Raw genomic sequence first — 11,554 nt, 5'->3', positions numbered from 1 at the left:
TGTGGCGGTAGCGCAGAGTGGTAGTATGGAAGTGCGTGGCGGTAATACTAGGCCATAGTGCAGGGTGGTAGTGCGTGACAGTAGGACGAGGCAGTAGTGCGGGGCGGTAGTATTTGGCAGTAGTGCGGAGTGGTAGTATGGAAGTGCAGGGTGGTAGTGCGTGGCCATAGTACGAGGTGGTAGTGCGTGACAGTAGGACGAGGCCGTAGTGCGGGGCGGTAGTATGTGGCGGTAGCGCGGAGTGGGAGTATGGAAGTGCAGGGTGGTAGTGCGTGGCGGTAGTACAAGGTGGTAGTGCATGACAGTAGCACGAGGCTGTAGTGTGGGGCGGTAGGACGAGGCTGTAGTGTGGGGCGGTAGGACGAGGCCGTAGTGCGGGGCGGTAGTATGAGACCGTAGTGCGGGGCGGTAGTATGAGACCGTAGTGTGGGGCGGTAGGACGAGGCCGTAGTGTGGGGCGGTAGTATGTGGCGGTAGTGCGGTGCCGGAATATGGAAGTGCAGGGTGGTAGTGCGTGACAGTAGCACGAGGCCGTAGTGCGGGGCGGTAGGACGAGGCCGTAGTGCGGGGCGGTAGTGCGCAGCGGTAAGCCAACGTGCTGATCGGAACGAATCCCCCTGTATAAGATTCCCACTGCAGACGTTTGTTTTATTCTCTTTTTTTCCCCCCACTTTCAGACACTGGTAATGGTTTGTATTTCCGGGGGCCGGGCCGCATGACTTCTTGTTTTCCTGCAGGACGAGTTGTAGTATTCGGCGGTACAACGTAAAGTGCCGTATAATGTGTTGGAAAACTTCTAAAAGTTTCTAAGTCAGGGAAAATGGAAGAAAAATCCTGCAATTACACCATTTTTGGGGTTTGTTTCTACAGCATTTATATAGAGTGCCCTAGATCAAAAAATTGCGCCAAGGAGGACGGCGGGTGCGCTGCTTGTTTTCAAAGCAATGTCATAGATGTTAGGCTACCTACTGCACGCGCCAGCATGTAACGGGCAGAGAGATTCAGTGTGATATCGCAATCGCCAACGCGTGTTTTTCTAGCAAGAACACCTCTCACTTCTGTGAAGTAGCGGTCCTCCGGCACGTCATTGTCCTGAGGCGGCTGTTCCAGCAGGCAGACAACGGGGATGGTCATACTGATTATTGTGTCATCATGATTGACCATTTTGGTCGCTTCCTAAAGCAGACTAAAACAGCACACGTTCTTGATCTGCAGCTTCACAGGCGTCAAGTGACCGACCTCCATACAGTGACTGCTAACAGCATACACCATCCAGTACTCCATGATGACTCTCTGCTGCCGGCTTCGTCTCTGCAACATACGCAACGTGGAATTCCACCATCTAGGCACAACACAGAAGAGACGGTTGTGTGGTAGCCTGACATGTTACTGGTACCTCCGCCAGACGAGCGGCAGTTGGGTGTGAACACCGAAAGCATGAGCAAAGTTTCCTGGCCTGTTCCAGCACCGATTTTTAAACCCGGGTAATTGTTTAGGAAGCGCTGCACTACCCGGTTCATCCCATGGGCCAAGCAAGGTGCATGTGCGATATTGCCAAGGCAAAAAGCTGGCAGCAGGTTGGCCCCATTGCCACACACGCCCTTGTCTGGCTTCGGCCATGTGTCATCCTGGGCCTGCAGAGCCTTCATTAGCTCTTCGGCCATGTGGCTGCACTCCCCTAGATGTGAGTTTTAGGGTAGCATTTGGTCAATTACCATGTGCATCACTGTATGGAGGTTAGATTGTCACATACAGATATCTGTGCTGATGTGGAGGGTATTGAAAGGTAGTATGAAGAGGTGGAGGAAGACAATGCGGAGGAGTGACCATGGGCAGGTACACCCCACTACCGACAGCATTCTTCATTGACAGGGACATGTTACCACTCACATGGCAGGGCAGGTTAGGGACGGCTTTTTGGATAAAGACATGGTGACTGGGCATCTAGTACTGTGGGTTAGTATGCAGCAGCATGTTGCAGAAGGCATCCGTGTCCACTAGCCTGAAGGACAGCAACCAGCTGTGCAATGCTTCCATTCAGGCTCTGTGCTCGTGGAAGCAGCAGCTTTGTGGTATCCTTCAATGAGCACTATTTTTTTTTTTTTAATAGTGGACACATGAACGCAGGTTGTAGTCTTCTGTAACTCTTTTTTGTTACCCTTAGGTGTCTTCTCACTTTTCAGGATTAACCATTATACTCTTGGATGGCCATGCCTAGGAAGAGTAGCAACAGTCCGCCATTCTCTACACTAACTGATGATGTACACTCCGGTCTATAGAAATGCTTTTTGCAGTATTTTCCAGTTTTCGGCATCTTTATGCTACAGGTTCTGAAAGTTGTTTAGATCAAGGAACAGTTCACACTAATGAACGCTTTAAAGAATAAGTGTTAGTAACCAGGCTTTGTGTGTATTTATTTAATGGGCAAACCCCTGTAAAATCCTACTTCCCATCTCACCTCTTAAGGGCTATTCCATTTCTAAACTTATTAATGCCCTATCCTTCGCACAAGCCATTAAGAGCTTAGCAGGGGTGTAGCACTCTAGATGCCTGCTGCTCTGCTGTTCATCAGACCAGTGCACTGTTGATTTCTGTAGGAAGCAGGAAGCTTTGTTCCCATTTTAATAACAAGCCTCGTCACTGCAAAGATCCAATTAAAATAAATTAGAACTTTGCATGCGATAGCAAGCCGGACACGGCAGTGGGAATAGAATGGTCCGTTTCCTGCAGAAATAAGCTCAGTGCAAGAGCACAGCGGCCCGGCAACAGTGCGAGTCTTAGGGTCACCAATCCACTATTGATGGCTTACCCTAAGGGTCGGCCATTAATAGTTTACATTCCCTTTAACTAAAACAACGTTTGCCAACTTTGAGAAGAGTGATTGATCTAGAAGCTTACCTTTTCTTCCTGCACTGTGAAGGTATACTCCATGTGTTTAAAATAATAAAAAGGGTCATGAATGATATAACAGTGTGTTACTGCAGCTTAGATGGTCTGTAATTTTGACTTAGATAACACAATCAAAGCACATGTTTCAGTAGCCAATGCAGAAATCCAGCTACTTCTACAGAAATCACCATTTCTTGCAACTATATACACTAGAAGAATGTATTGTAAAACTACATTTGCAATTGTTATTGCTGCCTTATTACAAGGCTGTTACATGTTTAGGGCTCATTCAGACGAGCGCGTTTATGTGTGTACATAGGTGCGCATAAAACCACAAATCTATTTAGAACCATTGGTTTCCTATGATGTGCACACACACTTGCTAAAGATATGCGGTGCACACGTCCTAAGTCCATGGTGCGTGTAAATATTCCCTGTGGGGAGTCCTCTTGTCACTGAACACTGACAGCACTGTCACAGTGTTGAGTAATGATGAAACTCCCAGCGGGCAGAAAAGAATTCCCTGCCACAGCTGTGTTCTCCCTGCAGTGATTTTTGGGGAAGGGCTTTAAATATAAGCCCTTCCCTGAAAATCATCCCTAGCATGTGTAAACAAACAAAAAAAAAAAACAACAAAAAACTGTATACACTCACCTCTCTGCCACTGTCGGGGCTCAGGCGCGTCTTCTCTGCTTGGTCCCCGGCAATGTACTGAATCTCTTTCAGCAAGCGGGGATTTAAAATCCCCACCTGCTGAAAAGGGCTGCATCTGATTGGCTGAGCGCTCAGCCATTCATTGAATGACAGCTGCCTGTGATTTGTCAGTGTTCAGTCAATCATAGGCAGTGCTTGACCATTCATTGAATTCAAGGAATGGCCGAGCGCTGCCTGTGATTGGCTGAGCGCTGTGACCAATCACAGGCAGTGCTCAGCTGTCATTTAATGAATGGCTGAGCGCTCAGCCAACCAGACACAGCCCTATCAGCAGCCAGGGATTTAAAATCCCCACCTGCTGAAAGAGAAAGATTCAAAGCAGTGCAGGGAGACTAAGCGGCTAGACGCGCCTGAGCCCCGACAGCGGCGGAGAGATGAGTGTATAGATGTACATACACTTTTAAAAAAATTTTTATTTATTTTTACACATGATAGGGGTGATTTTCAGGGAAGGGCTTATTTTTAAAGCCCTTCCCTGAAAATCATTGCAGCAGTTGCAGGCAGCCCATTGTTTTCAATGGGGCCTCCGGCAGCAGTGGCAGCCCCATTGAAAGCAATGGGAACAGACCTTCATTCACAGGTGGTTTGGCACAGACGTGGACCCGTGGTTTTGTGTGCACCAATGTATGCACATAAACACGCTTCTCTGAGCATAACAATGATACATTTTTCCTGGTCAAGATCGGATGGACATTTCCAGCCTATGTGGAGAATGGGCAGAGTTTAAGGCCTCATGTCCACTAGCTAAATGGAATTGCGGATTCCGCAGCGGATTTCGCCCATAGGGAATCATTGGCCATCCGCGGTCCATTAAATTGATTTTTGCACCCGCGGATGGCATTTTAAAAGAATTGCGTTTTTCACGCGTGGGAGAAAAAACGCGGCATGCTCCATTCTGCCGTGGATTCCGCGCGGATCGGCAACATTGCTATCGCATTGATGGCAATGTGTGCGGATATCTGCATGCAAAAAAAATACCATTTAAAGCAAATCCGCGCGGAATCCGCCGCAGATTCTGCGCGGATTGTATTTTTCAAGTGGACATGAGGCCTAAATGAAGGTGGCTGTGTGGGTCTCTCTATTCAATTGTATGGCAGTTTAGGAACCACATTTCTGTTCTCCACATATGGATTTTTGGACTCTCGAGAACAACAACGTCATTGTTTTGAACTTTCCTCCTTTTATTATCACTGTAAACTACATACCTCTTTCCTTATTTTTTTTTTGGACATTAGCAGCAAAATTCTGAAACAACCCGCTTTCATAGTCAAACGTCATGCAATACATCAAGAGCCGTTTCTCAGGACGATGTTGAAAGACATACATGATCATGAGGAGGAGAAGGAGGAGGATCAATAAAAAGAAATAGTAGATGTAGCTTCACACCCAGTGAGGTATTTACATAAAAAGGACTCAAAACTGAGCTGGACACAATAATAAAATCATGTTTGTAAATACAGCAGCGGTTCACAAATGGTTTAAACAATTTTTTACAAGGACTCCTGACAGACAATCAATAAATATAATTTACCTCTCAAAAAATAGTCATTTCTGTAAAAAGCAAACAAGGAACCTTTGTCACAAGGGCAACCATATATAGGAGATTAATATGTCTGCTGCAATTAAAATGGGAGGAGGAGGAGGAGGTTTGGGGCATCAAACTCAAAAACTATAATTTAGTAATTGTCCAACTTGGTATACAAATGTATATTTCTGCCGATTTAGTTAAAAACTTTCAAATAAAATAAATAAGAAAAAAAAAAAGGTGCCCACGGTAAGAGTTTACATTAAAACAATTTTACATTTCTACTTGAAATTTAAAAAAAAAATCCATTTATCCTCAACGTCCGATAGTTCGCTGCTGCTGTTTCTTGTACAAAGAAGCTTTGCTCAACGTAAACTTTGTTCCAAAAACAAAAAAGTAGAGGCGTGTTCCTGGACGGCCAAGGGCTCCATCGCTGGCAGTGTGTTTCCACCCTTAAGATTCCTGGTGTGCCTTCTTATGAGAGGCTTTTCCCTGAGTCATGTATTTAGTGGAAAGGCTGCCTGGAAGAAGAAGAAACAAAAAGGAGTTTACTTGAATGGTTCATTTTTTAAAATCCATCAGCAGAAAGTTATGTTTACTCTTCCTGCGGCTGGGAGAGAATCAGGCCTCATGTCCACGGGGACAGATCCGCAGCGGGTGACCCGCACCCCATAGGGATGCATTGGATACCCGCAGGTAAATAAATACCTGCTGATGTCGTTTTGCCCTGAGGTGTGGATTGCATCTGCGGGAAAACACCCGCAGCATGCTCCATTTTAGTGCGAGTCTCCCGCAGGCTTCTATTGATGCGTATGGAAGCCATCCGGATCTGAGGAACACCCGCAGCTGAATTCCTGCTCTACGGCGCGGGAGAGCAGAAGTTTAAAAAAAAAAAACAAAAACCGCTGCTGGTGTGCCGAGCACATCCGCCGGGCCAAAGAAAGAAGATCCAGCCGCGACGGAGGGAAGATCCGCAGCGTCCGGACAGGTAAGTAAATTCTTCTTTTTAGCCTCATGTTCGCGGGAAAGGAGGGACCCGCTGTGGGAGTCTGCATGAAGAATCCGCGGCAGGCCTGATTTTCCCCTTGAACATGAGGCCTCAATGTAGGGAATAGTGAGCAGAGCCTATCAGATTGTAAGCTCTTGCAAGCAGGATCGTGCGAATGGTTGATCTGTCTACTTAGCTGTGGAATAGGTTGGTGCTATATAATGATCTTATATTGTAAGGTAAGGCCTCTATTGCTCCCTGTGGGAAGTCTACTACACTGCTCTATTCAGTGGGAAAAGTATGCCCATGCATACAGAACTGCTGCATGCCAAGAGGATACTCTTAAAGGGGTTTTCCAGTGAAATACTATTGATGATCTATCAACAGGATAGGTCATCAATAGTTGCTCGGGACCCCGACCGATCAGCTGAGTGCCGACGTGTATAGTGGCCGGCGCAGCTCTCATTGATTCCAAACTGTATATTGGCAACAGCGTGCTGCTGTTCTCTCTACAGCTATAAACAGACACAGCTGGATGGATCTTCTTCTAATGCTATGCAGAGAGATGAAGATGGATTTCTCAGCCCGGTCTTCACCCAACTGCACAGCTGAAGAGGGGGTTGTGTCAGTGAAATGTACAGAATAGGCTGATAAAACACATTGCAAAAATGCTTTAACTTGCCTATTCTGCACATGAAAACATAAATAAAAAATGGTAGGTACTCTTTAAATAAGCCAGCAACCCCTTTAATTGAAAGCAGCCGATCTACAATACTACACACACAACCCAAGGTGCTGCTCCTGGAAGAAAGCAGCCATATTTACCTGACTGAGGACTGAAGGTGATCTTCAGTTTCCTTTTTTCATCTTGTAATGGAACTACCTGAAATGTAGCAAAAAAAATTATAGTCTTAATTCACAGGGTTGACAGTATTTATATAACCTTTCATTATCAGCTATGTGCACCCATGTACAATTTGCTACATCCCGAAGCGGTCACAGTAGAGATATTCGGGGCTGTGGCTATACAGACAGTATTTGTTTACACACAGGTTCACTTGCACTCAGCAGTCTTTTGAAATTCAACATTCTGAATCTTCCTCCCATCTTTCCCGATATCACCTGTCAAAGGAGAGTCGGTACACCAGATAGCTGGCCAGTCTTGTGAACCTCAATTAAAAGGGGTTGTCCTGTTGCTGGCCAATTCTTAATTTATTTTTTTTAATAGGTCCACGTATTAAAATAACCAAAGCAGCAATACTTGAGGATCCTCTCTCCCAGTGATCCAGCGCTGCAGTCCTCACAGTCTTGGTTTTGGAAAGGCTGTCACATGACTGCTGCAACCAATCAGAGACCATAGCAGTCAGGTGTTCTCCTGGCTTCACCACTCAGATGCTGGGAGCCATGATGCCAGTAAAACAGTACCTGAATGGCTGCAGTGATGAGATGATAGCCATTGCAAAGACTGGGAAGATTGCGGTATTGTTATCTTAAGACACATGCACCTATTAAAAAAAAAAAAAAAAATATATATATATATATATATATTTTAGATCTATCTATCTGGTAACCGAAGAACCCCTTTAACTCAATATTTGCATCTTGTAGGATATGCCATCGCTTTATGAATAGTGGTGGTTCTAGTTATTTGACTGATTATAGGGTGATGGCATATCCGAGCAATCTGCCATGACTCGACGAGGGGAGGGAAAGATAAAAATGGCTTTTCCGCATTGTAAATGCAGTGCTACATGTATTACATTGTACCTGGTAAAAGCAATTACCTGGATAAACCTTCCCTGGTGTTTCAGTGGACTGGCTGCAGATGGGGATCCAAACTGTGCATCAGGTTTGGGGCTACCTACCATTGGAAACAGAAGGAAAAGAATTCTAGAACAGAGTTCAAACTACTCACCAATGAAAAGCAAAAAAGGCAAAAGTGTTGTTGCTGTAGCACTCATATGCCCTAAACTACTTCACACAGCGCCAGAGCTGCGTACGGTAGGAGAACCAGGCTTTGGCCAATACAGAGATGTTTTTGGTCAGCTATCGATCTTTGTGGCTAAAGATCTTTTCATGAATTTAATTATCACACTGACCACGATGTGACGTATAGACTTACTTGCCCGTTTACACGCAACGTTTGAACAAATTTTCAATGACAAACGAGTGAAAGTGAGAGATAATCGTTACGTGTAAATGCAAAGCCATCGTGCACCATTCGCTCACTTGTCATTGGTCGCAGAGTTTCAGCCGGCATAAAATAAATAGTTGCTAGTTTGTTCGCTTGTCGTTAAGTTGTTTGAACGACTGCTGTTTAAACCTGAGGGGAGGGGCGATTGTTTGCCCAGCTAAACACAAGGACTCATTCAAAAGCCACTCCACATACTGCCACAGTGAGCTTGACAAAGGCCAACATGGCTGAAACGTTGCCCGTTTTTCTGTGATGGGGGAATAAAACTTTGGATATCAATTTGCACCCTGGATGCTGCCGAAGTCTTTTTTCATTGCTGCCACAGTAGGCAATGGCTTGTTCGTCACACCAATTAAAAACCGCCCACCTAGAGATCCTTCGCATATACACACACCCTCCTGAGCAAACAATCCGCCACTTATCTGTACATATCAACACCACCAAACCACCCAGCAAAGAAGGGAAACGGTGAGGCCTTCCAACGATTATCTTTACAGGTAAACACTCATCATTTGAAAGTACAAAAGTAACTTGTTCGTTCAATCGTTGCATGTAAATGGGCGCAATATACTATATGTACTCCAAAGTAGCGCTATTAAAAAAATAACATTTGTCCTGTGAAAAACAAGCCCTCGTAAGGCTGTCGATGAAAAAAATAAAGCTATGGCTCTTGCAATGCTACAGTGGAAAAAAAAATTCAGAAAATTGCTTGGCCATTAATGCGAACAGGCTGGTCACTAAGGGGTTAACGGTGTGATTTACACATAGATAAGTAGTTCAGTGACATATCGCAATTCAGACTTTTCTCTCTACTAGTCTGCAATATCAGTTCTAAATATTGCCAATGTGATGATTACGTGTTTTTTTCCCCCCCCAACAGTTTTTATTCGTGTCAAATGTGCTGTTTTTGTGTAAAATCGTATAAACCCCAAGTAACTAAGACCGACCAGCAGTAAGGGGGCTTTGATGCCTGTGCAGGGGATTCTCCATTCAGGAAGCAGGGAAGGGGAATCCCTACGACTGAATGGTTATGTCTGTGTACGGAACCAAACAGCGCCAGGCGGACCTTATTGACTATAAGGGGGTCTGCCCGCTTTGCATCCCCATAGCCGTGCAGCTGGGCAGAAGAAAGAGCTACATGCAGCGCTTTTTCATCTGGTATTTGCCCCGGATCTGAGACAGGACCTCCGGCTGAAGGTTCTGACACAGATGTGAGACCGGCCTCACTTCCTTCTGTGATTTGGTGCTGCATTTGTTGATCTTGTTCTGCCCAGAAGGTTTTCCCAGACCAACAGCATTTACTCCTCAAGTCTTCTGATGAGCTGTGATGTAGCACACACCTGCTGCCCCTTTGTATTGAGGACACTCCTTCTTGATGTGACCTTCTCTTCCACATATGAAGCAACGCTTTTCCCTCACTTCTTCCTGTCTCCTCCACTTCTCACTAGAGTGTTTGGGTGTTCTGTCTCTGCAGGCTTCCAGAGGGCTCCGGGCTCCCTGATGGGGCTTCTTGGGTGTGCTGCACTGCTTTCCATCCATATAAGAGCCATCCCCTTCCATGCGATTATTCATTTCCTTATCTTCAGGTTTTCTTGGTCGTTGCTTATCTACATATCTTTGGTTTGTAGGCTTTTCATGGTTTCGCCTCCTAACGCTGCAAAAGGACCAAAATCAACAATTTATTCTACTGATGCAATGACAGTTTGCTCATAAGGCTTGTGGATACATCTACTGAATCACTTGATATACTATACAATCTGAACTTACATATTAATCAGTCTGCTTTCTTACATGTAAGTTCCTGTTCTCACCACATTTGGCTATTCTGTTGAAATGCCATATTTATTCTTTGCAAATGGATCAACAGGTCTTCAGTGTAACTACCGCCTTTTTTTGTTATCAGCTGTTCTCAGCTGTCAGCCCCACCAGATGATCAAAAATCGAAAGTAAAATCAGGAAACGGTGGGAGGTCTGTTCCTGGACTACAGCTCCCGGCGGCTCACACGCTGCTACTTGGTACTAATAGGCATTAATTAGTGCCAAGTAATAGTTTATGCAAAATGATCCTTCAAAAGCCATCTTTTGAACGATCAACTTTGCAGTGTAAACGCACCCTAAAGGCTTATTTAGACATAACGATTATCTCTCAAAAGCCGTCTTTTGAGTGATAATCGTTGTATGCAACTACACTGACATTGTGCATTTTTCCATAACCAGTCGCTGATTGTTGTCTTTCAGCATGGGGGAAGGGGGGGGGGGGGGTATGAAGAATAGAGTGGTCCAGCTGTGTTCTGCATAACCCGCACGGAGCTCACAGCTGTATACCAGCTGAGCACTCCGTAAACAGTCGGGGTATGACGAACACAGCGGTCCCGCTTGTCTGCTGCATACCCCGCTCGGAGTTAAATCATTATCTTGAATTCATCTTAAGAGCTCATGTTGATGAACGCGTCAGTAAAACGCAGCGGGTCTCGCCACAGCATTCTACGGATTTTATACACATCGGCTCTGCCAGCACAGAGCTGGTATAGACCACATATGAATGCGAGTGCACATGGATGTGTAAATTGTATTTATTTTTATTCGTGGCTGTTTCAGAGCGGGGATGCGTATGAATATGACCGCCCATACACAATGTATTGGAAAATGTTTCATATGCTGCCTATACCAATTTATGAGGCTCACGCTGCGTACATACGCAGAGAAAGAGAGCATGCTTCGGTCTATTTCTCGTGCGTATTGATACACAAGGTCTACACACATGTGTATGGATCAACGAAAGTCCATTTACTCAATTCACCGCGTATCAAGCAGCTGTGCAACGCACGGATAATATGTGGTGAAAACGCGGTCGTGAACATGAGCCCTCAAGTACTTGTTCTGTGCTTTCATTTTAAAATGCAGATGATATATTAAACTATGTACGGTCGGGCTCACGCGAACGTATTAGAATTGCATATCAATCACATTGCCTTACACGGTTCCGCTCACATTAGCGCGTTGGAATTGTGTAATCCGTGATAGCAAAATAGAACGCAGCATGTTCTACTTTGCTGCGTAAAAACACGAGAAAGAGCCCATTGGTCTTTATTGGTGTGTATACACACGTGCCTATACGCAATGACATCGTGTGTAGGCTGCGGGTATATGCATCGTTGCTAAGCGATGGCACGGGAAATACAAACAAAAACACACACAAAAAAAAGGCATATTGCGCATGACCACATGCATGAGTACACGGCCC

The 11,554-nt window shown here is 45.2% G+C and overlaps 1 protein-coding gene across 1 annotated transcript in view; it reads right to left on the bottom strand.

The window, feature by feature from the left end:
- Window positions 1-5,028: 5,028 nt before the first annotated feature.
- The window catches only part of TUT7 (terminal uridylyl transferase 7), a 60,252-nt gene continuing 53,726 nt past the window's right edge, over window positions 5,029-11,554 (bottom strand). The window contains exons 26-29 of the mRNA XM_066604095.1: window positions 9,651-9,964; window positions 7,901-7,977; window positions 6,942-6,999; window positions 5,029-5,649 (exon numbers count right to left, since the gene is read on the bottom strand). Of these exons, the coding sequence (XP_066460192.1) occupies window positions 5,582-5,649; window positions 6,942-6,999; window positions 7,901-7,977; window positions 9,651-9,964 (517 nt within the window). The 3' untranslated portion in view covers window positions 5,029-5,581. The remainder of the gene's footprint in view (window positions 5,650-6,941; window positions 7,000-7,900; window positions 7,978-9,650; window positions 9,965-11,554) is intronic.

Source organism: Eleutherodactylus coqui, chromosome 5 (assembly GCF_035609145.1).
Source record: "Eleutherodactylus coqui strain aEleCoq1 chromosome 5, aEleCoq1.hap1, whole genome shotgun sequence".
NCBI lineage: Eukaryota > Metazoa > Chordata > Amphibia > Anura > Eleutherodactylidae > Eleutherodactylus > Eleutherodactylus coqui.
Note: the sequence above shows the minus strand (reverse complement) of the source record. Positions and strands in the feature narration are given on the sequence as shown.